The sequence below is a fragment of the Mugil cephalus genome, chromosome 9, assembly GCF_022458985.1.
Source record: "Mugil cephalus isolate CIBA_MC_2020 chromosome 9, CIBA_Mcephalus_1.1, whole genome shotgun sequence".
NCBI classification, from domain to species: domain Eukaryota; kingdom Metazoa; phylum Chordata; class Actinopteri; order Mugiliformes; family Mugilidae; genus Mugil; species Mugil cephalus.
The window spans coordinates 22,674,851-22,701,710 of record NC_061778.1 but is presented as its reverse complement, the minus strand read 5'-3'; the positions used below and the strand labels follow the sequence as shown (position 1 = coordinate 22,701,710).

The 26,860-nt window shown below is 42.3% G+C and overlaps 2 protein-coding genes across 8 annotated transcripts in view; one reads left to right on the top strand and one right to left on the bottom strand.

The window, feature by feature from the left end:
- The window catches only part of fli1 (Fli-1 proto-oncogene, ETS transcription factor), a 29,500-nt gene extending 15,824 nt beyond the window's left edge, over nt 1–13,676 (top strand). For all 7 annotated transcript variants that reach the window (XM_047593516.1, XM_047593518.1, XM_047593515.1 and 4 more), the window contains 5 exons: nt 3,040–3,108; nt 9,248–9,307; nt 9,730–9,789; nt 10,323–10,370; nt 10,480–13,676. In XM_047593516.1, the coding sequence (XP_047449472.1) occupies nt 3,040–3,108; nt 9,248–9,307; nt 9,730–9,789; nt 10,323–10,370; nt 10,480–11,009 (767 nt within the window). In that variant the 3' untranslated portion in view covers nt 11,010–13,676. The remainder of the gene's footprint in view (nt 1–3,039; nt 3,109–9,247; nt 9,308–9,729; nt 9,790–10,322; nt 10,371–10,479) is intronic.
- A 1,690-nt stretch (nt 13,677–15,366) lies between these two features.
- On the bottom strand, nt 15,367–19,521 carry kcnj1a.1 (potassium inwardly rectifying channel subfamily J member 1a, tandem duplicate 1). Its single transcript, XM_047593522.1, has 2 exons — nt 19,135–19,521; nt 15,367–17,363 (listed from the first exon to the last, which is right to left on the bottom strand). Exon 2 carries the CDS (start codon nt 17,344–17,346, stop codon nt 16,225–16,227), a length of 1,122 nt encoding a protein of 373 aa, XP_047449478.1. The 5' UTR covers nt 17,347–17,363; nt 19,135–19,521; the 3' UTR covers nt 15,367–16,224.
- Between the last annotated feature and the right edge of the window lie 7,339 nt (nt 19,522–26,860).

Here is a 26,860-nt window from a genome sequence, read left to right as displayed (position 1 = left end):
GGTCACTGGAAATGAACTATGGTTCTAATTTTGCTTCGGTGTCAGTATAGGCCAACAGAAGTGCTAATTGGGTAAGTGAACCGCTCCGATACCTAAACCTAAACAGCAACTGGTCCGATGTTTGCACCATTATTCAGGAAAACCCTCACAGCTATATGACAACACTTTTCTTTTCAGGCATCGTAAGGTCCAGTCTTAAGATCAAGGTTAAGTTTCGGTCTGTGAAAAGGACGCTGCCTGTCGGTAGGAGATGGGATGTAACCTTCGGGCCAAGTTCAAACGCTTTGTGAATCCGTCCATACACCGCAAAAGCCTTTGTTGAGCTACAACAACATCACACTAATGTCTTTAAACAAACAGGCCGTTGTGTTGTTTCTCTTTGTGATGGAGGCAGCCTTTAATGGAAAGCTTTCAGGCCAGTGTACTTTGGAATTCCTTTAGCGTTGGACAATTTTGCGACTTGGAATTTGGAAAGAAATGCGTCCTTTATGTGAAAACATCGTCCACTCCAGAACGCGTCACAGCTATATGAAAAAAGACTATAAGTCTATAAAGTCTACTACATCACAGTAATTAGAAAATTCAGCGCTTGTATTCCACCTGCTGTTCTTTGTTACTTTGTTGATTTAACATGTTGCAAGTGGGGTTACCCAGTGTTTTGCAGAGGGTTTAATGAAAGATCCTTTTGCCTTCCTGTAGTTGGCAGACTGGTGTGGTAAATGTTAGTTTGTTCTAAAAGCTGGAGGTGCGGGGAGGAAGTTAGATCTTTGTCCACAGCAAAACAATGGTTTAAATCCAGCACTTCCACAGTCTTTACATGTGGGCGAACAGCACAGCTTGTGCAGCAAAGAAGGGAACAGCAGAAGTGAGATTTTAGTGCCGCTGCTGAAAATCTAGACGCAGTCTGTGGAAGTCATACTATGAGTAATGCATACTTTTATTTAAAAAAAAACAAAAACAAAAAAACAACACTGCTAACCGACGATGTCATTTTGAAAGTAGGGTTTTTAGTTTGGAAAATGCCAGTTGATGATTTTTTTTTTGTTGTTGTTGTTGTTGTTTTGGAGGATTTCTCACTTGCAGCTTTATCCTATGGATCTGAAATGAAGCTGGAGCCCATTTCACCCTCCCCTTTAGGTGGCAGGACGCCCAAAACTGGGTGACTGGTGCTTTCAGTTTGTTGACAAAGCTCAGACCACATGTTTGAGGCAATGGTATCATATGGCTTGACAGAATAAACAGCAGGGCGCTGCTGGAGGTCCATCGCGATCCGGAACAAGCCCCGAAAATCTATCCATCAATAATACGGGCACTTCAAACCGGGGGGACGGAGCTTTTGAAAGAGCCATCAGTCATAGCAAGGAGAGAAAAGAAAATTGTTTGTGGACGTTATGTAATCTAACAGACTCTGAGCAGATGTGAGCGGAGAGGGAAAGCGAGAGTGAGGGTCTTAGGGGCTGAGCACTCGCCAGTCCTCCCACTGCGCTGTCAGATTACCGGGACGTGTTTGTTTTCCGAGGGAGGAAGAGGCCGTCCAAATAAATAGGCAGCACGACCAAGACTCCATCCACCAAACTATCAGCTGTGGTGTCTCTCTCTTACTCACTCACCCCTACGCTCTTGCTCACTCTCACTCTCTCCCGTGCAGCAGCCCTGAATTTCTCTGTGGGATGGTTTGAGGTTTTCTCAGCAATGCTGCCTGTTTGCCTGTCTGGGTCAGCCCACATATGTGGCACACAGTAGGAAAAGGGTTAACAGCCGCTTTCTCCTTCCTCCGTTCCCCGTCTGTTCATCTTCCTCTTACACTTTCACCCTTATTCCACAGATTGCGCTTTGGTGGCTCGCTTGCCCCCGCGTGCTTACACTCGGCGTGTGGAATTATTTTTGTACGGGGAGCTGCATTTGATTGCTGTGCAGGGACCCGTCCTTATACAATGGCTCCCCTGTTCTGAGGCCCCCAGCTTTCTAAACTAGGCCCAGAGCCTTGGGGGTGCCACGGAGAAGGTAGAACTGGAAACGGTGGGGTGTTGGGAGGTTAGAATACATTTGTGGAACACCCCACACCCCCCCCTTCTACAGCCACCCCCTAAAAAAACAGACCCCTAGTCTGCCACTGTGGGCCCCAACCCCTCCAGCAGCAGTAGCAGCCGCCAAGCTTGTTAGGTAAGAAACCAGAAAACTCCACAAAATAAGGATTTTTCGGTTCCATTTGCGTTTCAGCTTGTCTTCCAGCTGGTCCATTCAGAAAAGGTATCCTCCCTACTCAGCAGCTTCCCGTAGCCGTCTACTAAATCTACTCCACGCTCCCTGTGTAGTAACTGCCCTTGTGTTTTCTCTGTGCATTTTTGGGTCTGTTTTTCCACTCGCTGATTTATGCCTGGGGGCAGCTAAAATTAAGAGAGCATTTTGGTGCCGCCCAGGATGCCTGTGTAAGTGGAGGAATGCAGCGCAGAGTTCTGCTCCATAAGGTGAAATGAATAGGCAGCCATACGACGACTCTCGCCTCCGAGTCTTGCCACACTCTGGAGTAGCACTCGCAGTCAAAATGCTGTCGTGAAAAGGGTTGACAAAGACTGTGTGTGTGCTGGGATGGAATTCGTTTTTTTTTTTTTTTTGTTGTTTTTTTTTGTCATTAATTGTGTTCCATTTGAGATTATTTTTAAGACAAAACAGGAGCACAAGTCAAGAAATGAAACGGGGTTGCTTGACAGTAGTTGAGCTGGACTGTCTACTGCCATCTGCTGGCTGCTGTTAAACCATTTGAGTTTCTTGAGTACAATGGTGTTAATCTGGATTACAGTTTCTTTGACAGTAAATTAGTAATGATTAGCCTGCAAATGCTTCAATATATTTTAAATACTGCTTATTATAAATCAAACAATAAGAGTGCAAGGATGTCTTGCATTGTAAATTGTAATTATTATTTTTTTTTTGTAAAATTACACTACTTTTATCCGGGTTTTAATTCATCATGGCTGTTATTCCTTTTTCTTGTTTTCTTGTTTTCATCTTTTTCTACTTTCTTTTGTCTCTTTGCAGGTAGCTCATCATTATCCTACAATACACCATCTCACACAGACCAATCCCCGCGCCTGGCTGCCAAAGAGGGTAGGAACACTTTTTTTCCCCCCTCTTTCATCTTTATTGCTTTATCCAGATATCTGTGTGTACTGTACATTAGGGGTGATGCAAAAACGCCAACTGGGAAAATGTAGCTACTGAAGACAGAGGCAATAATAGAGGATAAAAAACCTTTTAAAAAAACATAAAATACCGGCCAGCATCAAGTGCGCACGCATACGCACAAAGCGCACACACACTTGAGAACACGGGCCACTCGCAAAACCGAAGCATATGCAGTTGCTGATTGCCCCCCTGACAAAGCCACGGGCAGGTGCACCCTTTGTGCCGTTAAAACCGATAGTCAAGGCCGAGCTGCTGCAGCAGACCGTGCGATTGAGTACTGCTGTACCTGAAAGCTGTGACAAAACACAGCAGCTCAGGGGAGTAGTAAGAGAATAGAGGCCTATTAACAGCTAGACAAAGGCAGAGCGCTGATGAGTTGTTTCCATCGCAGCGGGGGCATGAAGAGACTGCAAATGTGGCGATTATGGGGAGGGAAAAAAAAAAGAGGAGACGCGAATGAGGCTGTTTATTGGAAAGGCAGACATCACAGACAGGTGCAGAAGCGACAATGTGTGGGGTAAACATTAACAAGGAGGCTGATTGGCTGCTTCAGACCAGAGTGGAGTGGAAAGGAGTGAATGTGTGTGAGTGAGTTAATGGAAGAGAGGTGAAAATGTTGTTTGGAGTGACAGGGCGCTGCGTGTCATTTTAGACTTTTTATAAAAAAATGTCATCTCTTGTGCTTGCGCTGCTTTGTTACCATATGACACACAGATCATGCTAGCACGAGGCACTCGTTCTTACAAGAGGAGCAGTAAATACACACAAATAATCCACTATAATTAATTTTTTGTAACTATTTCTTTAACGCAATATACCTTTTCGACAAAGGAAGTTGTGTGACCAAAATGAGAATCCGATTTAATGACCGAATCAATATTTACATGATGAAATTTGCTGTAAAATAGGGAAAAATTAAGGAAGCTAAGCAGGGTTTCTAAGAATAAAGCTCCAGGATGACTGTCCCTTTCCTCTCGATACCTTTTCACTCTACAAACAGGGTTTTGTGCTGACACAAGTTGAGCAGACAAAGGTTGTGTATCTGACAAAAAAAAAAAGACTGAAAAAATCAAGCTAAACATTCTTTACATTCGTCGGCTATATGGTGCCACCATCACAGACTGGAGAAAGGACTGCAATAACATTGATAGCCTTGCACACAGGATGAGGGGCCCTATCAAGGCAGCGGCAGAGGAAACACTAGGTCTGATAAGTGTCAGAGAATGACCCCTGCTTCTCTCTATCTTCCCCTATGGTGAGAGTTAGCCGGCCACGTACTTGTTCTCGCCCAGCGTCTAACTAATAGACCAATGGGCAGGCCAGATAAGATTCTGCTCCGTCACCCTCGACCCTGGTCTTCCTGGTTCTCAGCGGCAGGTATTTTGACTGGCAGGAATAGAGGGGTCACTCCCTTCAGCAGCATTTCCCTTTCACAAGAGGTGATTTCTATAACGGGCCCAGATCCCAGTGGCTGTCTGAAAAAAAAAAAAAAAAAACAGGAAAAAAAAATACTTGTGCCTCCAACAACTTAACTTTTCAAGATTTAGGATGTGAACCGATGTTATCGGTTCGATCTGTTTAAAACGTAATCACGCCACGCGTACGACGTGTTACTCTCATGCGCGAAAAGAGAAAAGCAAGAGGAGTGCGAAAAAGTTGAAACTTGGAAGCCGGGAGTCTCTGACTTGACAATAAAAGGTGTCTTCCTTCAGGAGAAGCCTTTATCAGCATTTGCTCAGATCAGCGCTGCCAGATGTTCAACTTCATATTGCCTTTTGAGAACAGTCAAATACCATACAGGCTCTTTGGGGTAGAGTAAGCACGAGCATACAGCAGGAGACAACCCTTAATCTGCTCCAGACTCTGTGGTGTAAAATGCAATGTTATGAATAAAAGAGAGCATATAAAACACGGAATGCAGCAGCTATGAAAGGGTGTGTGCGTGTGTGTGCAGATGTGTGTGTGTATGTGTGGCTGTCTGTGTGAATCTAAAGTGTATGTCTGCTGTGCCTGTGGATAGGCCTGTGTGTGTGTGGGTGGGTTTTTGAATGTCTTAGTGCGGCATGTATTACACTACGCATGTTTCTTTTGACTGCTTATGCTGTTATTCATGAGTATAGAAGTTACAGGTTTGGATGGTGGTGTGCTGGGAAATACACACACACACACACACACACACACACACATATATGAAGGTTTTTGACAGGTCTGGCCGTTGTCTACTTTTCTTTTTTTTTTTGTACATTTTCTCATAACAGCGGCACAAATATGTATTATTTTTAGTCCCACTAGCACGTTTTGGAAATTCATAATTCGCAGAAAGGACACTCGCTTTTTTTTCCAGCCTCTCGTGAATGAAGTCAGATGATGATTCACCTTTTTTGAAAGCGCTCATTTTGCTGCCCGGTGAAAAGCAAGTGGGTTCAAATAGAGCAATACGAACTTACATATAACTGCTGTGTGCATTTACTGAAAACAAATGAAAGGCGGCCCCTTTAAAAAGGCTAGCAAAGTTATTTTCAGGTGGGTCTCTGCTGTTGTGCCCCCTCTGTCTGTCTCCTGTTTTGCCGTCGTCATCCTCCTCTTACGGCTCCCTCTTCACACAGATGGCTTTTAAAGCACCTGTATTATAGGTATTAAAAAAAAGTTTACTCTGTCTGGGTCTCTCTCCTTGGCCCAGACTCTGGGTTAAAAACAGTCCACTCTCTCCTTCTCTTTTCTCACTCTTTCTCAGCCTGTCTGCTCACTTGCTCTCTCTTCCCTTCTCTCTCTGTCTCCCTCTGTCTTTCCTCTCTCTCTTTGTCTCTCTGCCTCTCTCTTCCCCTCTGTCTAGCGCTCGGGCCTTGTTTTGACTAACTGGTCCTGCAGTTGAAGTCTCCCAGGAGCGTGCACCACACCCCAGACCAGAGTGGAAACTGGCTCAAGTCGCAGTCAAAGCGAAGCCTGGAAAAATGAAGGCGGGCGGGTTGGGGGAGAGGTGGGGAGGATAGAGGCCGGTCTGCGTGTGCACATTCGATGCTCTGTGTCTGCGTGGGCTTTGTACGTTGTGCGCTGCTGCTTCTTCCTTGTTCCGCACTTTCACTTCCACTTCCCCACTTTTCCTCCAGCACGGTCATCAGAAACAAAAAGAGGCTATATTGTCGACAAGTTCAAATTGTGAATGCTTGTCCGGATTTTAGGAGGAAATCCTGTCTGAGTTTGTGTTGAGCGCATCTAGTCCATATAACCGGACATCTGCCCAACGCCATTACCAGACAGTAGCTGAGTTGGTCGCCATTATTTTCTTTTCAAATTCCAAAGTTGTGTTTCGTCTGACTCAGTATTTTTTCCCGCCTTCTTGCCATTTTGTGCACTTACTCATTCCATCCGTGTACCTTCATCTGTCAGCTTCTCTGTCTCTCTTTCTGTGATTTCTTCGCCTTCTCTCTCATCCCTCCTTCATTCATCTCGCTCCCCAGCCCCCCTCCCTCCCTCGCCGTCTCCAAAAACCCCACTCTGCACGTAGATGGAGGTAGCCCCGTTGTGTTTTTTTGGGGATGGTGTAGGGTGGATGGAGTGGGTGGGGTGGGGTGGGGGCTGGCTGGCGGTGAGCAGAGGGGAAAAAAGGGCCAGTAAAACAAAGAGAGGTTGTCTGCAGGCAAAGCAGGCAGGAAACGCAAGTCTCCCAGGACTCTCCCCCAGTCACTGCTCCTTGGCTATCCTGCTGGCCCACACCAGATTGAACCTGACAGCCCTGCTGAGCCACGGCAGCCTGCTTGTTATTTGTCCCTCCTCTCCCTCTTTTTGTCTTTTTTTTATCCTTTTACCTGCAGTTTTCTTTCATTTATTTGATTTTTTTTTGGGGGGGGGGGGGTTACAAGCATTCATTTCACTTTAACAAGCCCCATCACTTGTATTGTCTTCCACTTTTTTTTTTCCTCATGTCCTGCTCCCTCCATAGTAGAAACGCCTACTCTTAAGAGATGGGGGTTAAAAGTTGTAAAGTTAGAAATCGGTGAACGAAACGTAGGGAGCCCCGAGCGTCAGTTAATTTTTGCATTTTCAACCAAAAACTATGTGGGGCAAGTCTCCCGTCAGATTTATTCATTTTTTATGGTTGCATTGTGATTTGAAACTGGAAGTGCTGAAAGAAGGAATAATAGCTGGTTTAAAATAATTTATTATCTGTTCATTATTAGAAGGAAACCTAGACGTCAACCGGTTCTCGTCCACAAGAGGGCAGTGTTGCACAATGTTTAGAAAATGTATGGGCCTGTTGTGGAAGCTGGTGATGAATTTAATGTCATTAGACGTTCGTCTGGTGTGGCCCTATGAGGTCAAATGGGTGGCCTGCTTGGCACCCAAAGATAAACTGAGTGAAAACAACCACAACGTTTTGGATACATTAACAATGCCTGGCACGCTTACAATAAGCGACTGTTTACTTGTGGCTGGCATCGAAATGAATATATGATTTGAATTAATGCAAAGACTTACGTTGCGGTGATATCTCATCTGCCTCTGACAGATACAAATAATGTGTATCCATGTGTGAAGAATAAAACCCTACAATGAAAAGCACACGTGAGAGTGCATTTATAGTCATAAGTGGAAAAAGAAAATGCAATAAACCACACATTTTCTTTGTGCTCGAGATAAGGACTCTTTGCCACAACATCTTCTAGAGACACCTGGGTTATAGATTACAGTAAGAATCCGCTGCTGTGTTTAGAACCACACTATTACGGTCGGATATATCTACACAGGCACAGCCTTCGGTCACATCTTTACCAATCACTGCAGTGAATAAATTCAGTCATGATACGTGGGGCGTTTATCAATGTGCATCCCTGCCTGTACTCCGGTTCTTCTTCTTGTGAACTTGTTAAAAAGGTCACTGCCCAAGAACTGTTCTTCTCTGACATTCCCTAGTGTTTTATTGAGGATGCGATGGGAGGTAGCATGTGTGGCTTCCCAGAATGCATTTAAAATAGGTTGTTGTGCAAGTTTAGAGTGACCATCCACCAGAGTCTGTACTTTAGAACTGAACCTGGTATTGATAAACGCCCGCGATGCCAACCACAGCAGGGGCGTCAACTGTCACTTAGACTGCTTCTCAAAAATTCAGGCCGCACTGATGGGAAATGGAATTGCCTCTTGACCTTCTAACAGCTTGCCGATTGCATCAACAACCCCTGTCATCACTGTCTGTATGTGTTATCCTCTGGGAGCAACACTGCTGACAAAAAAAAAAAAAAAAAAAAAAAGATTTGCAGATTATGATAAGACTGTGAATGGCATATCTGGCCACAATACGCATCATATTTCCCTGCTTTCTGGCAACTGTTTGAACTGTTTTAGCCTTTAATAATACAAACCGTGAAGGGTGCTGGCCAGGTGCACTGTGAGTGTACCAGGGTGTTTTTGAGACATTGCCAGGGGAACGATACAGCTTGTGTGTTTTATCTGCTTGTGTCAGAGTGATTGATTGTTATGGAAGCTGGCAGCTTCACACTCAGTCAGGTTGGAACCGCAGACACACAGCAGGTAGGACTCCTGCAAACTGGGCCAGTTTGGCTGTTTGTCAAGGTTTCATGAAAGCAGCTTGTGTGTGTGGGTGAGACGAGAGTGGATATCACGTGCACGCGTTGTCTTAGTGCGCGCCTCTCCGTTGAGCGTTCATTTGCATCAGTCCTTTTATTTGTGGTGAGGGTTTTGCAAGCTGCTCAGCCAACTGCACTCTCTGTCAAAGATTGTGCCATCTACATGTTGGCGACCACAGCGTGCCGAACAAACCCACATTACCAAGTCCAGATATCCTGTAAAATGGTTTCAGTTGTGTTTTGATAGATTTATGAATGCCATTTGGCACCGGCCCTCTGTACCGGTTGCGCTCTCGGAGTTGGCCCACGATGAGATGAGACATTTACTGGAGTCACGTACATGTGGGCAAACTCTGCGAGTGTAATTAGACCAAAACGCAGCATCCACTAGCTCTTTGTCTGAATTCCATATTATCTTAGAAATAAACAACAACCATTTCAAAGGTGCTCAGAGTTGGCCTGTGCTTTCTCTTCATCAGACCCTTCATATGATGCTGTTCGGCGGACAGGATGGTCCAACAACATGCACAGCGGCAAAGGTGAGGACACAGAAATCAGTTGCTTGTTTGACTAGACAGTGCTGGTAAATATGAATGAAACCAACCCCAAGAGAAGGGGTTCACATTTCACCCCACTTGGTTAAATTTAAATTTTTGGTATGCTGAGCACCACCAAATAATGTGCAATAATGTGTGTAACTTGAGTCCGCATCACACTAGAGGCAGTTCCAGCGTCCACAGTCTAGACGTGTGGGACTGACTCCTAAAGATTAGACAGGCAAGAGCAGGCAGTCCGGCCAACAGCTACTGCCTTGTTTACTTTGGACCTCTGCTGGCATGCCTTTGAGATGTGCAGCACGCTTATCTGTGGCCACCCGACTGATGTTTTCTCTGAACTTTTCCATGTCTCTTTCTCCCTGTCTTTCTTGTCCCTCACTGATTTCTTCTCTCTCTCTCTGAAGGCTCACCAGTGGTTACCCAGAATGTGACCAAGTCCACTGAGCAGCCCAGAGCTCAGCCAGGTAACTATTTATTCTATGTTTTCCTTGGTCGCTGTAGTATACCGTTGGGCTCCCTTTGCACCAGCTGACAGATTTCCTCCTCTGTCTGTGCATGGTCAACACAGTTGAGTATAAATTGCTCAGTGTTCTCAATAGAAGTGTATGATATTTGTACTATTTTTATTTGGTTGCATTCAATTGTTTCTACTAAAACTTAATTTAGAAATATTTAATAATACAGTCAGCAGAATGTTTACTCTTGCCTTTTCTTCTTTACTGCTCAGCCATGTGTAATTGATTTTCATGGTCACCTCATTATTTAGAGGTTACACAGCACTGTAACTTCTAGTATTGTTTTTTTTTTCCAGTGTATTGCATATTCAGCTGTATTTAATTAACTGCTCGTATTACTAGCATTAAAATATATCATGAACAGTCCCTCAGTGACAACAGTCTCCCATACCCATACTAATTACCATGGGCCACATGTTGTTATATTATGTGTTGTCACAGCAATTACGGTGTAGATTAACAATGCTCTCCGTCGTTTGCAGATCCTTACCAGATTCTGGGTCCCACCAGTAGTCGCTTAGCTAACCCAGGTAAGACTTCATAACGAATCAGCTGCTGTGTCAGTTCCTCAACAAGCTTCAGTCAGTGTGTACCGAGCAATGTAACTGACCAAGATCGTTCGTTTGTGTCCACCATCAGGATCGGGTCAGATCCAACTTTGGCAGTTCCTCCTGGAGCTCTTGTCCGACAGTGCCAACGCAGGCTGCATCACCTGGGAGGGCACTAATGGCGAGTTCAAGATGACAGATCCAGATGAGGTGGCGCGGCGCTGGGGCGAGCGTAAGAGCAAGCCCAACATGAACTACGACAAGCTGAGCCGTGCGCTGCGCTACTACTATGACAAAAATATCATGACCAAGGTGCACGGCAAGCGCTACGCCTACAAGTTCGACTTCCATGGCATCGCTCAGGCGCTACAGCCGCACCCCACTGAGTCCTCTATGTATAAATACCCCTCGGACCTAGCCTATGTGCCTTCCTACCACGCCCACCAGCAGAAGGTCAACTTTGTGTCCCCGCACCCTCCATCCATGCCAGTCACCTCCTCCAACTTCTTTGGACCCACAGCTCAGTACTGGAGCTCGCCTACTGCAGGCATCTACCCCAACCCAAACGTCCCCCGCCATCCTAACACTCACGTGCCATCCCACCTCGGCAGTTATTATTAAAACCAACCATTTCTGACCATCCACGCTCGAAAGTGCCCCTTTTCCGAACAAACGAAGTCCACAGTTTTTTGCCTGCACTCAGATGATGCCAAACCAATGAAGACTGAACTGACAGAGGTGCTTTGTTCTCTGAAGAAATTCTGCTCCTGAATGAAGGATGATTAAATTGAAGGATTTTGTTTTTTCTTTTTGTAAAATTATATAAACAACTGGATGCTACGGTCCAAAATGGAATACTACTTACCTTTACAATACTAGTGACTGTTTGTTAATGTTTTACAGACATGTGTCTGAGTTTCCTGTGCCTCTCCTTCCCACCCTCCTGAAAGCTGCACCTGCAAGAAAGTAGGTGTCCTGTCTGAAACCTTGCCAGACCAAAGCCTGAAGACAGGAGATGAACCCAAGCCTGTCTTTCTCCTTGCCCTGCTACAGTACCAGACATGGGCCTATTAGTTATGGGTCTCAAACTACATCCTTCTCAGTACATTCTGTACATTTTTGCTTTAAAGCATCTGTCTTTTCTGCTCACCTACAGCCTCACTCTCACTGTCTCTGTCTGCTTGTCTGTTCATCTGCATCCTTTGATGTGCGTGTGTGGAGAGTCTTCTTAAATTCGCTGGACAAAGGGGAGCTCTCGGTGAGATGGACTTTTCTCAGCACTGAATGAAATTTGGCAACTGGAATATGCCATTCAATATGCCATTTAATTTATCCTCCAAACTGGAAGGCTAGAGAAGAGGTAAATGCCGGAGAAGGAAGCGCTGTATGTTTTGCTGACCTGGGTCAACTCAAGATGCTTAAAATGTTTTTGCTGTGTGTTGCCTGCGGGGTTCAAGATGGCCGATGCGTACAGTCGACTGAGTCGGGGAGGCTTATTCAAGCTATAATCGCAGCAATTTGCTACAATAACTCTACCCAGGTCAGGCTGTTGTTCAGTGGGCCACACACTAGGCTATTAAATGTCTGCCATGTTGCTGCCTTTCAACCACGCCATTTCCAGATGTTTTGTTGCTCGACCATGTCAGTATTAATGTGAATGTCTTCTGGTTTGTGAAACAAGCGTAAAAAAAAAAAAAAAAAAAGAGACACCCTTTAGTGAAATCAAAAGTTGTCAGATATGTTCATCTAAAACATGGAAGTGCCTTTTGGCAGATGTGATCCCGTGTAGATATTGTCTACTGTCGTTTAGTGGGTGGGTGAGTAGCCATCGAGTTTTAATATGTGCTGTAATAAGAATTAAAAGCCCTAACTCACACAGACTTAGTGCCATGCCTTAACTGCTGATTTACACCATATCATTTCTATTAATTAAAGATGAGACGGCACTACATCTTAAAATACATGCGATAAATTATGCCACCAAAAATCTGGCAATTTTTGATTTTGCACTCTGACAATAACGGCTGCCACGGTGTCTCTTTCCTCTTTGTAGGCCAGTCCAGACCGTTTAGGTCAGCACAGAGAAGTGGCTTAACAGTAAGTCAAGTTGCATTTTTTTTTTAAATCAGGGCTGGATCCTAGTTTGAGAGCAGCATGTGTGTTTGAATGTTAGTTTCTCACTGATCTTAAAGCCCGACAAAATGCACATGAATCTCAAGTCAGGATTTCATCATCACCATGTAACAGTATGTCAAAAACATATCCATCTTCAGGTGTTCAAAGCTGTTAATATCAAAAGTATTCCTAACTGAAAATGGACACTTGAAAATGAATTACTTGGGGCTAAGTAGTTTACCAGAGAACAAAATCAATAAAGTATGTCGAGATGAAACAAAGAAATCCTCAGATTCGCAAGCGCTGTGCGTTTGTCAGACCTATTTTTTATTATTTTATAAGCATCAGTCAACTAGGCATTAAAGCAACTTACTGTATAAATTATGCAGAGTTATTTTCATATGTGACACAGTATAAAAAGTCAAGAGAATTAATACGAGTTGACCTCGGTCAAAAATGCAAACCTTTTGAGTCCATTTCTGCTAAGTAGTTTGTTGAGCATTTGAAGCGTTTTTATATCTGTACATTTGGGCAATACATTTTAACTTTTTTTTTTCTTGTTATTGTTATTATTTCTGAAATTCGGTTGTAACATGCTAAGTGCCTCTAAGTGTAAAGGATATTTTCTTGTATTCCCGAAACCACCCGTGCCTGCTTTAATCCAATAACCAGGGATCTCTTTACTCTATATGCAACATGTGATAGCGATGGATCGTTTCCATCCGTGTCAATCACTTTTCATGCCAAATTTCCCTGGAATTGTTTGCTTTTCCTGTGCATTAAAGATTTTTTTTTTCAGGTATTTTATGCAGAATGATACCAACAGTATTAATATCCACAAACAGCTTCTATTGAAGATTTATAGCTTTAAAAGAACAAATTAAAAGGGAACATTTAATTTGTAGCATAAAGAAATGATTATAATGTACCCTTAATGTTCATGTTTCACAAGCATCAATGGAAAGGGCTCTGTGCTACTTCATATATGCAATGTATTTTGGATATCAAATATATAAATATATAAATATATATATATGTCTGTGTATAATTTTACAATTAACCAGTGTATTATTATTATTATTGTTGTCAATCCTGCAATGTATGAAGTAATACCTTTTGAAAAAGGGCTTTTGTATAGGAAAATGTGACAAAATAAATGTTTTTACCTCTCAAGCGATGTTCCATTCATCCACTCGCTGACTTCGGTTTCACCATTATGTCATCACCAGTGAAAACAGAGAACAAAGAAATCAGGTGTGCAAAAGAACAGGGCACTGTCGCGATAGTGACGTGCAAGTTTGCACGGTGCTTGACTCTGTTGTGTAAAGGGCTGAAAATGAATCGGCCTTGAGTTTGTGACTGCTCATTACACACATTCAGATCTATTACTCCGTGGCCTATTTGCACATTTAAAGCAGTAAAAATGTGTTACATTCATTTAATGATAACTGCTTTTCCTGCTTTTTCTGTATTACATCACACTACACACTAGGACTACAGTCCTTTATGTGTAACTATTTTCATTGTTATTATTACTTTAAATCACATTATTCATGCAAAGTTAAAATAGATATCACCAATTTTCAAACCAATTTTTTACGTTTTATTCTTGGAAGGCTTGCTGTCTCAATGCAATATAATCATGACAGGCACTGTCAAGATTTTGTGTCCTGCTATGACAATGCACAGTTTTGTAGTTCAATACAATCTTCACAAACGTTATAATGTACATATGTTGTGTGGCCTTGATTAATTTTAGAGTTTGTAGTGTTGTTAAACTGGATGGCTAAATAACTGTATCATACTTGACTGTTGGATGGAAACATAAGGCTGGATAATGATGGAAAAATGATGACTGTACTTCATAAGCTAACAAACTAGTTTATGTGGAATGCAAATGAAGCTGCCAAGGCTGTCTTTTTTCTTTTCTTGCCATGAAGATCAACATAACATTGCACTGCAAAAAAAGAACAAAAAAAACACTTTGCAAACTTTGAATCAACTTACAAGGACCCAAGCTGTGAACAAATAATCAGTTTGCAGTTACAGGAACAATAAAGAGACATTTTTTGACTTAACTTTTGACTTCATAATATTTACAGTCATTTTGAAAGGCTGGACAAATACTTAGGCCACTCAGATTGTAAACCAATCACCACTTAACAGTTACCTAAAACCTTATATTATTCGATTACATGTGTTTATATCTCAAACTGCGTGCACTGGCTTGCACCACTCAGGTACATTTAACAAATGTGTCTTATGTAAATGACACAAATGCCGTTCGTAAGTGTCACATTCCAAATTAATATACATACTTAATGTTACCTCAACTGCACATGCAGTTGTTGTTGGTTATTTAATTATCCTCCTGAAACACAGGAAACATGCATCATCTTTATGTAATCTACAGCAATAATAATATTCACGATCCCTTACCGCAGCCTTGTTTGTTACACTTGTCACAGCATCAACCATGAGTGCAGGCTCGTACATAAGTCTCCCAGCATATGCAATTCATTAGAGAGGTCGTAGTGGGAGGTCCGCTGTAATGAAACCTGTTAAAGCCTCATGCTAGCATTCAGTATGTGCTGTTATTTCTCCAAATGGAGAGTTCTGGTTTCATGTTCAGAACCCGCAGGCTTAATAATCGACAATCAGCGTTCATCTGCACATGCACACACACTTCGTATGCTGTTGTCAGATGTTTACTGTCACAACTTCGCTTTGTTTACAGGTGAAAAGCCCCGATAAGGGCTGGCACCTGTCAGTTTGTTGCTTTGACCTTTCTGATTTCAGTTCTCACATGAAATTTCATTTCATTTATGCAAAAAAGTAATAATCAGCACAGCAAAGGCATATCTTCTTGAATGCAAAAATAGCTTTTATTTCAGTTTATTTTCCACCCTGAGTTTGATACAAAACAAAGACTTTACAAACAGAACTGAGTTTCATACTGTAGTTCTTGCAGCCATATTTTAAGTGTTTCCTGAGGGCTTTGATCTCTCACAGTGTCTCCACTCAAGTACAAAATCGCAACTGTATCACTTTACATCACACTGTTTGAAAAGACTGGACCCGCAGCCCGACCTCTGGTAGTGCTTCAGTATCTGAATAGTTGAGCATATTAGAATGAGTTAAGTTCAAGTGTGTTACTTGTTCACAGCAGTTTAAGGCTAAATTAAAGACACTGAACAAAATTCCAAATCCCATTCTCACCAATGACACTAGCACGGCTCCCAACACTGATACTTCAAGTAAGATATACACAGAGGATAATACATGTCCTTAGGATTTCTACTTTTGCATACTCTATATATCAATCATCTTCATAAAAAAATAGAGCACACAGCATCTGTGACTATTTCATGTGCAAGTCATTGGGAAAACGTTGTGTCCGTTCATCATCCATTGAGAATTCACCATCTTAGATGACCTGGCCTCCCTTTCGAAAGCAGGTTTTCAGTCAGCACAGTGGCAGGTGTGCTTTTACATATAAACAACTCAGCATTAACTCTCCTGACTCCACAAACGTCTTTCTTATCTGTGTTAAACACAAAAGTACAACAAATACGTAGGCTTCTTTACTTCATATTTAAATTCCATAAGTCCATTCCATAAGTCGGCCATAACTCTGTCGGCCTCCAGCACCTGTCCTTGAGGGACTTATTATTGAGAGTTTCAAACCTCTACCAGTCTCAGTTTCAGTGACTCCGCCATCTCACATCTTTGTGACATTTGGAGGATCGCCGATTTCAATTACCTCAAATCCCTGGTTGTCATTTCCATCTATGGAGTAGTGATGGTGACCCTTGATGTTATGGAAACAGTAGGCACAGTGTGCAGTGGCCACTGGAACCACTTTGGAGAAGTTTGAGAAATCAACTCTATATTTGCCCTCCTTGCTTTTGGAGATGATGGGCAAGAAGTTGTAGCCCCACATAATCTCCTGAGGAATAAAGGAGGTTCGCACTTGGCAGGACGAGCTTGTGGACTCAGCTGTGCCGTCTAGGAAAACAACCAGCTCAAACTCTCGCGTGTGGAGTGTGTCCACGGCCATCTCGAAAAAGGGGCTGCTCTTGTCAATGACGTGGTACAGCGTGAGTGGGCATATGAAGAAGAGGTTGTCCTTCCCGGCGTCCACCATGAACTCAATGTTCACTTGATCCATGATGATTGTCTCCCCATCTGGCGTGACGGTTGTCCTCAACAGCTTGCCATAGATCTGACTTCCAATCATCAGGGTTTTACGCAAATTGGCAACTCTAATTGACAGACAAAGAGAGCCATTTTTGGGGCTGATGACAGCCATGTCACTAAATGAGATGGTCTTAGCCCTCTTTTTAGGCAAAGAGATCTTGGACAGGATGACTCCACACATGAAGCAGTTGATAATTGCACCGATGAGCGACTGGATGATGAGGAGGGCCACAGCACCGGGGCAGACAGGGGTGAGTGCTCGCCCACCGTAACCAATAGTGGTCTGTGTTTCAAGGGAGTAGAGGAATGCGGTGGTGAGTCCTCCAACGTTGTCAACACATGGAGTGTGGTCTGAAGGTGGGTTTTGCCAAGTCAGGTCTCCATTACTGCGGGCAATCCAGTACCACAGAAGGCCGAAAATGAACCAGCTGAGGGTGAATGAGGCAATGAAAAAGAAGAGGACGAACCGCCACCGGATCTCCACAAAGGTGGTCCAGAAGTCGGCCAGGAAGGCAAAGTGATTGCTGTACTTGATGTTTCCATACTCAATGTTACAGCGGCCATCTTTGGTTACTAGTCTGGTCCTCTGACTTCTTCTTTCTGCCAGACGGTCCTCGATGCGTTTTTTAATGGATCCACACATTTTTGCAAGTCGAGAACCTGTGAAACAATAAAACAGGAGAATACGTTTAGCATTTATACGCAGTGTAAGAAAAAGAGCAGCTGAGTGAGCAAAAAAAATATTTTTATTTTCATTTAGTGTCAAAATGAAAACAAAATGAAAAAAAAAAACAGAATGCAAACTTTTAAAGCATAATAGCAGACACATAGCTCACTTCTGGTTCTCACTTTGGAAGACTGCATATCAACAATGGATATCAATTTTATATAAATATGGAAATGTTACTTCAAAACATCTGATAGGCACAAAAGGTTGATGTGAAAATAAAAATCAATGGTAGCCAACAACTTTTTATACCAAAGATATACAGCATATGCTTTTTATGCAACAAGGTTTAGCACTTATAGAGGAAAAGGTATTTTGATTCAGAAGCAAATTCCAGTGAAGTCTTGTTGTCGTACACTTCTGTATTAACTTAATATTCTTGTTTCTGCTCTCCCCGTAGTTACATAGCTGAGTCTCACTGTGGGCTGCTTATACGTGTCTCACATGTTCCAAGCAAGCTCTCTGTGCCACGGCAGTTTTAATTATCACTGAAAGGCTATAATCCAGGGTCCAAGTTAATGAGAAATAAAGTTTCCACCGAAGCGTCACACATACTGTAGGTGCTCCAAATAAACCAAATAATTTGGGAATTTTGGTCAGCACAAGTGTCTCAACACAAGGGTCATTTTTGTTTGCTTGCTGTGTTTCAATGCAGCAACACTAAATGTGGTATTAAAATAATTTGGACAAACCCAGCCAGAAGGGCAGCTGCTCACAGACATAGCACTCCCTGTCTTTATTCAGCCTTCAAGTTCTCATAAGTCTGGTACTTGATGGATGGTAACTGGCAGCATTACCCGTACAGAGGTTTCCAAATAAGTATAGCCTCTGTTCTCGCCAAGTCATGCAGACAGCCATTTGGATCATAGCGTGCTTGTTAGCGCATGTGAATTAGTACAAAATGATCGGTGCAGTGACTTTATGTTTTTGTTTGCAGCCCTCAAATCTCACATGCAGTTATTTTGCCAGAGGAAATCTGATAATCACACCTTCTGTTTGCGAGCTTTAATCCCTTTGGACGTAGTCATTCCACACCTAATAATTAGGTCAGCATGTTTTCTATGTTGTAACAATGTATGTGCTGAAGTAATTTCAGTTATTTATGGATTTATGAACTGCACGCACGATTAGTGACTCCAAATTATTATTTGCATTAGAAAACAACTACATCAATGAATGGAGATGGCGTTTGGAAAGATAGACTTGAGGGACATGTGTAACTTTAAAGTTAGATCAAGGGAGTTTTACTGCCATAAATTACAGCCTCGACAATTCCGTCAACTGGAGCAATATTCAGACTCAAAAGCGCACCTTAAATGTAATAAATTTGTAATGCCTCCATGTGCAAATTGCTGCCTGGCACAGACCTTCTGAATTTGTATTAGCTGCTGCACTCACTGAAAGCACTGAGACATTTTTCATGTGATTAAAATGTTACAGCCAGAATACACCCATTACAGTAAAGTGTCTTTCTGTACTGGTTTTATTTTGAACACATTGAATTTCACTGTTTTTTTTTTAATTTGAAATTTACAGTTTATTTTTGTTCCATTGATCCACTCTATCTAATATTATAAAATCCACTGAGGTAAAATCAATGAAAAATTATAATTTTCTGTTCCCCTAAATATTTGCAGAGTAAAAAAAAATAATAATAAAAAATAAGAATTTCAAAATAAAGTATTTTATGTAGCCCAAACTCACCCTAGTGAAAAGTTCCACACTTCCAAAGGTTGGTGAATGGTAGTCTTCCCTTCTCAGTCTCTGCCGTTCTTGTTCACAGCTGATTGAGGCAGCCTAGGTGTGTCCTCCCCTTATCCCTGTTGACCGCCACCTGTGTGCCTTTATACTGTCCTGTCTCGGTATGCTTGAATCAGTCAGGTGATGTTTACACCCACAGACACATCAAGCGTCCCTCTGCCCCGAGACACACACACACACACAAACACAAACAGACACACAAATGCATATCTTCACGGGTTTTCTTTCACCCATTGACACCTAGCACCGAGGGCCGAGCTGACCTCTTTCTGACGCATTCCCAGTCCGGTAGTTTAGGAATTGCTTTTGATGCACAGTGGCTGGTTTGAATTTCAGCTTATGTGAACTTGCACTCAGGCCAGAAAATTAGTCGACTGAATGTTGACAGTGTAAATTACGAACCCTGTGTACTGTATCTGTACGTGGTTCCGCTTCTCTGCGTCTCATTGACGAACAGACTGTGTGGCATTATTTAGTGTGTAAACATGTACACACACAGAGAGTTTTATTGACGCTGTCTTGGTGAAATCTTTTTTTTTTTTGCTCTGGACACTCATAAAGATGTTAGCACAAAAGACGATGTGAATCATATTGAAGAAGGAGCAGCCCCTTTTCTTCACCCTGGAGCCCTGTATGTTTTCTTTCTTGAAGCTACAGCACAAACATTTTTCCTGCTCGGTGCAGCTGCGATGAAATATGGGGAGCCGTAGAACATAAAAAGGTGATAGAGGGAGACAATAGAAGCTGCAAAGAAAATGCTGTAGATCCAAACAGATAGCTGTCAAGGGTCAGACAGGACCCATGTGAGCTCTGGAGCCAAAGATGCTCTGAATGCTGAGGGGAGAACAGGTGTGAATTGTCATGGGAGTCGTTTTTCAATCCTATTGTTCCTGGTAAAAAAAAAAAATGCAGCACTATTACGTTACAAGGTGTAAAAATGGATATATTAATGTTAACCATTATTATATCACTTTTTCCAAAGTCCAAACTCTGAAAGATAAGGTTTGTTGTATTTGAGGACTTTTTTCTTATTCAAAACGTTTGTTTAAGTAGCTCCTTTGTTTTACACCTTTTATTTCAGACAAAAGGCTGGTGAATAGCCACATAGCTCTACTGATTGTTGGGCTGGTTTGGCAACTTAAGAGCTGCGGAGGTTACATTTAGTTAATTGTGATGCAGTCTGATATCTTAAGTGCCACTGAAAAACTACAAAATGACATACTGTAAGAGCTTTCAATCATCAGATTACAATTTTAACATTGTATGTCATTCAACATACGAGGGCGTAACCCTATATACATTATATATTATACTGTAATTTTATGAAACCTAAAAATGAATCTGTAACAAACATAAGACTCTATTTGTATTTATTTATTTACATATATGTAAGTGTAGAACAAGTAATATATGTGAGGACATAAGACAATAATGTATTTTGCATTAATGTACGTATTTTTGGTGGCTACTCATTCACATCCACTGGTGCAGTCTGCAGTAACACAGTGACGACAGATTTGACATCTACCTTTGCACTTATGCTGAAGTGGAAAACAACATTTGCATCTCAGGTCTTGATTGACCTTGATTGATTGAAATTAAATGTTTAAAGGATCTGTGCTTGTTTTCTGATGTCAGTGCTTGTCTCGCAGTGATAGGAGACAATGGCAGTTTCTGTGTGCATCAATTAGGACACTCACATGAACAATGCTGGTTTCTCTGGCAGTATCTGCAAATCAAAGAGATTAGCAGCCGCCAGTCAGTGTACAAGGTGAGAAGTACTTAACAACAAGATGAAACCGATAAAATGGAGATTTGTCACCACATGTTGTTTCTCATTCACATATACACATATATTTTAAGTAAATAGACTGTTTTATAACAGCTCTGCCATTATGATGTAAGTGTTCAGTAGATTTTAGTGTTTGATATCACTTTTACCCATAGATTATGCAATCAAATGACAGACGTCCCTTATTTTACTTGAAATAATTATAACTTGAATAATAATAAATAATTACTCTTGAAATCATTTGAGCGGTGAGGTTTTATCCTCTTTTATATTAATATACCAAGATACAGGCACAGAGTAGTATAGGACCAATTCTTCAGCTGCTAAATATTACGTTTTGCTAACCAGGCAGTCGCCATTAAGCTTTTTTGTTGTTGCTAGAGTGCTGCACCCAGAAACTACAGTGGTCGAATAAAGTTGCATAGCCTGTGCCTTAGGCCAAAATGCACCTTTGCAGAGAAATAACTTCACATCACAGCAACGCACAGATCTGCCCACTCATCAGTGGCCGGACATATGCAAAAACGTCTGTCTCGGTTGCTTCATCACCTCCAACGTGACCTGTTCAGTTGCAGCTGCCATTGTTTGAATTAATGAGAAATTGAGAACACTGAGCACAGAAAACGCTACGGACTAGAGGCGTGACACAGGCCGCTTGCGTAGACCATGATGTAAACTCAACATAGGTTCAACCTTGAAATATGAACCAAGTTTAAGACTGAACCAGAGCTGTGAAGGTGCAGGTCACAGAACTAAAGCAGTGAATTGAGAAACACAAAAAGCTTTAAGATAATAGTGGAGGGTTGGGCTGCAGGGTATAGGGTGATAATTCTTTGAGTTCATAAACATACGTGCACACACACGTATAGTTATGTGATCTGTTGTTATTTAGTCGGTTCGCATTACCGTCACTTTATGTTGGTCCGAAACAACAGCTGTTTTATTGTGTCCCTCTTGCATTCCACTACAAACTGCATACTGGCAGATATACATAGAAAAGGCAAGAAGAGAGAAGGCAGTTAAACGTTCAACAGGCTGGTGTAGCACTTTGAGGTTGGTTCACTTCTTGTTGGTTCCCTTACTCATGCAACAAGTTGGGTCCCCAACACTTTGAAAAGTCAGTGAGTCGATTTTGGTGAAAGGAAAGGATTTGATTAGGACACACATTACTATTTTTTTTCCCAGTAAACCAACTATTCACCCTGTTTAGAGTTTAATGACAATTCAGTGACAACATTCTGAAAGTAGATGTGAGCACTAGGCTTAATTATTTTAACTGATTCCACTGAAAACTTATATAAAGGGCTTGTTGCTTTGCTTTTCTGATTTGCGATTCAGACGCACTTTTAATGCTCACTGCGCACCGTCATATGTCACCTGGTCTGAACAGATGAAGCATTCTGGAGACGATGGTTGTGTTTGTGTACTATGCGTGTCTGCACTGTGCGTGTGTGCATGTGGGCAGAAATGGGGACAAGGGAGGGACACACTGATGGCAGCCATTTTGCCGGGCCGTCGTGTCACCGAGCATTCGTATTCCACATCCATCAAAAATGCCAAGCCGACGCGTTTTCCTCTTGTGACAACCCAAATGAAAGCTACGGAGCGTTTTCTACCTCACTTGGCTGGATTTGTCATCAACACGCATTTGTGCAAGACCGTCTCATCCGGAAAATTCTGTAGGAAAAAAACAAGCAGCTGTGATCTGTGCATCAAGTATTGATGCCTTTGGGTGCAATATGCATATCAATAGAAGGCGCGGACCACGCCTATCAGGCCTCAATCAGGACAAACAGCATGAAACCAGGTCAGCGAGGTTCGTGGGGATTTTCCACTACAGAACTCCATTTGTTTGGGACACCTCGGTGGTTTGTCCACAAAGTATCGGGCTTAGCCATGAACTAATGAACTCCTGTATGCGTTCACCGTGCCATATTTCACCACACAGTTGCTCTCTAACACCTATTTCCGCTCCAGCAGATGGTTGGGATTTGATTGCAGGATGTAGGCAATGAAGTCGAAGATGAAAAGCATGGCATACACATTTAAAGTGATCGAGTGCAGCATGATACCTCTGACATATGTGTTTCTTTGTATCCCTGAAACGGAGTGTTTTATTCAGTTTGTCCTGTGGAAAATAAACACCAATCACAAACTAAATTACAACACAATAAAAGGCATATACGCGATGAATTCAATTTTAATTGTATTATAGGGTAAAAATGTCCACACTCTCAATATTCTCAGCTCACATTATGGCTTGTCTCCCTGTCATACACCCACTACTCAAAGGACTTCAGCCTGATTAAGCAGTAGCCTGAATAATAAACTCAGTGAAAGGGAAAGAAAACACAAAACCCCTTTTAGGAGCCTAAAATCTTTTCTTCTCATTCACCCATTCTTCTCATCCTCGCCACTCCACTACAGCACAGTCGGCAGGCATATGAGGAACAAGAGCGAATTTACACTCGTACAATGTAAAAAGACACCTGGGGACAAAATTCGCAAGAGAACGCTGGAGTATTGTTCCACTCGAGCAATTCCGCCCTCCATCCGTTTGCGGACGCTGTACAGTGACTGTATCACATTTCATTCGTTTTCACTGTTCTTTATCCTTCTTCATCGGCTACTTCATTATTATTTTTCTGTATCACAAAACGGATTATGGTGTGACAAAGACTAATCTCCACTATGCAGTGCATATAATGAGGACCTGACAGGGCTTTCTTGACTGTTAAAGTACAGCCCTGTTTAAAGAGAAGGTGGTCTTGCTTTTAATTCCTTCACCATTTCAGCCCCGCACCAGTGCCAGAGGTCTCAAAATTAATTTGAATTGAATTAATCTGACAGTTATTCCCTGGGGAATATTTATTTGTTTATCGTGAAGCCATTAGAGAGAGAGACAAGGGCTGCTCTGAAGGGTATGCGCTTTTTGATGATGATGGCCTTGGACTCTCTCTCTCTTGGATGCTTAGCAGGAAATATCAACCGGTGGGCTACTGGGCACAAACATTCCAGCACGTATTCACTGTGCGTTTGCTTCCAAGAATTCACATTGATATTAAAATGATTTCTCATAAATATTTTAATTGGTAAAATGAAGCCACACATGTGAAGGACGTGGTTCCCACCAAAAAAAGCGACATGACACATCAATACAGAGGAACGTGCAGGATTTATCACAAGACAGTATACCATATATACCAAATATATCTTGAGATAAAGATTGTGCTGTATCAAACAGTAGCAAACTGCCTTATGTTCCTCCCTCTACCATAATAGCAAGGATTTAACACGGCTGCAGTGACTGAACTTCTCCTGAGCACGGAGCAGCTGTCATTCATTCCCTGCTATACCCGTTTCCTCCACACAGTGTCGCTGTGCCTGGGCTGTGCGGTGGTCTCGAGGCAAGGATCAATCACCTTCTTCCCACCTCATTAAGAACATAAAACAGCAGTGGGGCATTTCTGATTTTTGCACTAATGAGCTCAATGGCATCTACACAACAAAGACTCAATTTAAAATGTTAATATACCTGGAAATATTTGTGGCAAAACATAAGCGTGAGCCAGCAGCAATGTAACACTGTTTCACATGATGAATTTCTTATCATGTGAAACTGAATTCCGAGAAGCCGGATTTGCCTCGTATGTTGTAAATCACAACATTTGTCGAGCCGATGGGAAGCAGTCAAGGCTTTGCAGCCGATCCATTACGCTAAGTGTATCAGTCTTGGATGCTGAGACAGAGTTCAGTTCATTGGTCACTGAATGCACTCGTATACCATGCCTTCTGCTTTATTCTGGCCGCTCTGTGCACACGCTAAAACCATGTTACAGTATTTCTAAATTATGCATTCACAGATAACAGGCACAGCGCTGTGCTGTAGTTTTTTTGCACTCTGATAATTTATAATTTAACACTAATAGATGGAGCCATCCCATAAAGTGAATGGCACCTTAATGCTGTATATATACTGCATATGTGAAAAATAGGGAAATAAAACATTTGCTGCTGTGGCCCTAATGCTTTATTTTTGTCTTCATAATAATATGTTTGGCCGATATGATGATGCTAATGAATTTGTACAATTTAAAGCTGCACCAGCTCTCCTAGTTAGCTCATTTAATAATTTACATGTATAGCACTGGGAACATGCATTGCCTCTTTATGCATCCACCAGTTTTCCACACTTTTAAACGCAGCCCTACAACTCTGCACTGTGTGTAACATCAAACGCAAACTATGCACTCGACTGAGCAGCACAATATTTTATGAAGACATTTCTGTCTTTTCTGTTAATTCATCCAGTGCTGAGGACAAAAGTGTAACGGACTTTGTACAAATTTGCTTAAGGACTACCGCACACACGCACAAGCAGCTCTCTCCATTTCGCCCTTGTGGTGACATGTTTATTGTGGTCGTCTGATTTTCTTTGCCGCTCCTTTTTGTTCCACGCTGATAGCAACAATGCAGTTCGTCGCTGTGCCATACGCTCTGACAAGAGGATCAATCAGAGCTAATGAAGCCTGGGAGGAGGTGAGAGAAAAAGCAAAGAGGGACAGAGCTGAAGTAGGGGAGTTGGTGGTGAAGTGAGGACGGGGTGAGCTGGGGGGAGAGCGTACGGTTTGCTGGAGGAAATAAAAATAAAATAAATACTAGAGCCAAGGGAGCAGAGAGGGGATTAAGAAAAATGACAATTCCTTCTCACCTCCTCATTCCATGCGAGGAAGAACCGATTCCTCTTCCCTCACTTATGACCCCTGGAATGATCATTTCTTCACCCAATGGCGATGGTCTAAATTGCAGATCTGGCACAGGTTGCTGTGGCAGATTGTTCGCGGTTTGACACTTTGCCGACCCCTGAGTCCGTCATTCCATCGCAGAGGAATGGGGAACTCGATTATTTGAACACGATGCATGTCACTGTTGCAATCTCTAGAAATGTAAAGATTTAAGCCGCAGATTACATGCGGCGTGCACTGCGTATTTATTTTCAGTCAGCTGGAAGAATATCAAGAATAGCACATGCCCACAGTGTGCACAGAAGATGCCACTCATTCTATTTCATATGGAAATTTCTGCACTGATGAATATAAAAACCAGACCCGGAACAAACACAACTCTGTTCACATTAGTCATCTTCATCCTGCAGTTCACCTCAGCAGGATGATGTCGTTTGTAACTTCTCTGGGATCATCTATAACAAGGAGCAATGAAAAGATTATTATGTTGTTTCGTGCTCGCATTATGTAAATGATTCTATCTATAATACACACCCCAAGCACTCGCCATAATAAATGTGCCAAGAAGCTTTATTAATGTATGATCTGTGATTTATGTGGGGCGTTTACAGTCAACTGAATGGATTTCGCCACAGGATGAACGACAGTGGGAATAAGGTGGACGGGGCTCTACTTTGATCGATAATGGCGTAACCTCAGGAGGGGAAATAATTACACATGCTCCAGATCTGAACAACTTGTAGCCGCGCAGGGCTGATCCACGGACAGGATCCTTGCAGCGCTGCTGAAGAACCTGAAAAATACACAGTATGTATATATATATATATATGTATATACACACATACGTACATATATATATATATGTATGTGTGTTTATATATATATATATTTTTCCATAATAAAGATGGCCAACACTTTGTGATCACTGCTGAGATTAGCACTGCTACCACAGGGAGCCAGAGTGAGCGTGGCCCAGAACTCATATCCCGCGGCCAAATCCCAGGCTCCTCATTATTGCAGCCTCACTCCTTGATGTTCCATAATCCGCTGTCATCGACTCCCCGGTTGGTGGAGGTTGGTGAAAGAAAGAAGCATATCCCCACGCTCCCGGGACTCAATAGGGGGCCAAGAA

Bases quoted from the DNA above. Each gene is read 5' to 3' on its own strand.
- kcnj1a.1 (XM_047593522.1), bottom strand. From the start codon at position 17,346: ATGTGTGGATCCATTAAAAAACGCATCGAGGACCGTCTGGCAGAAAGA.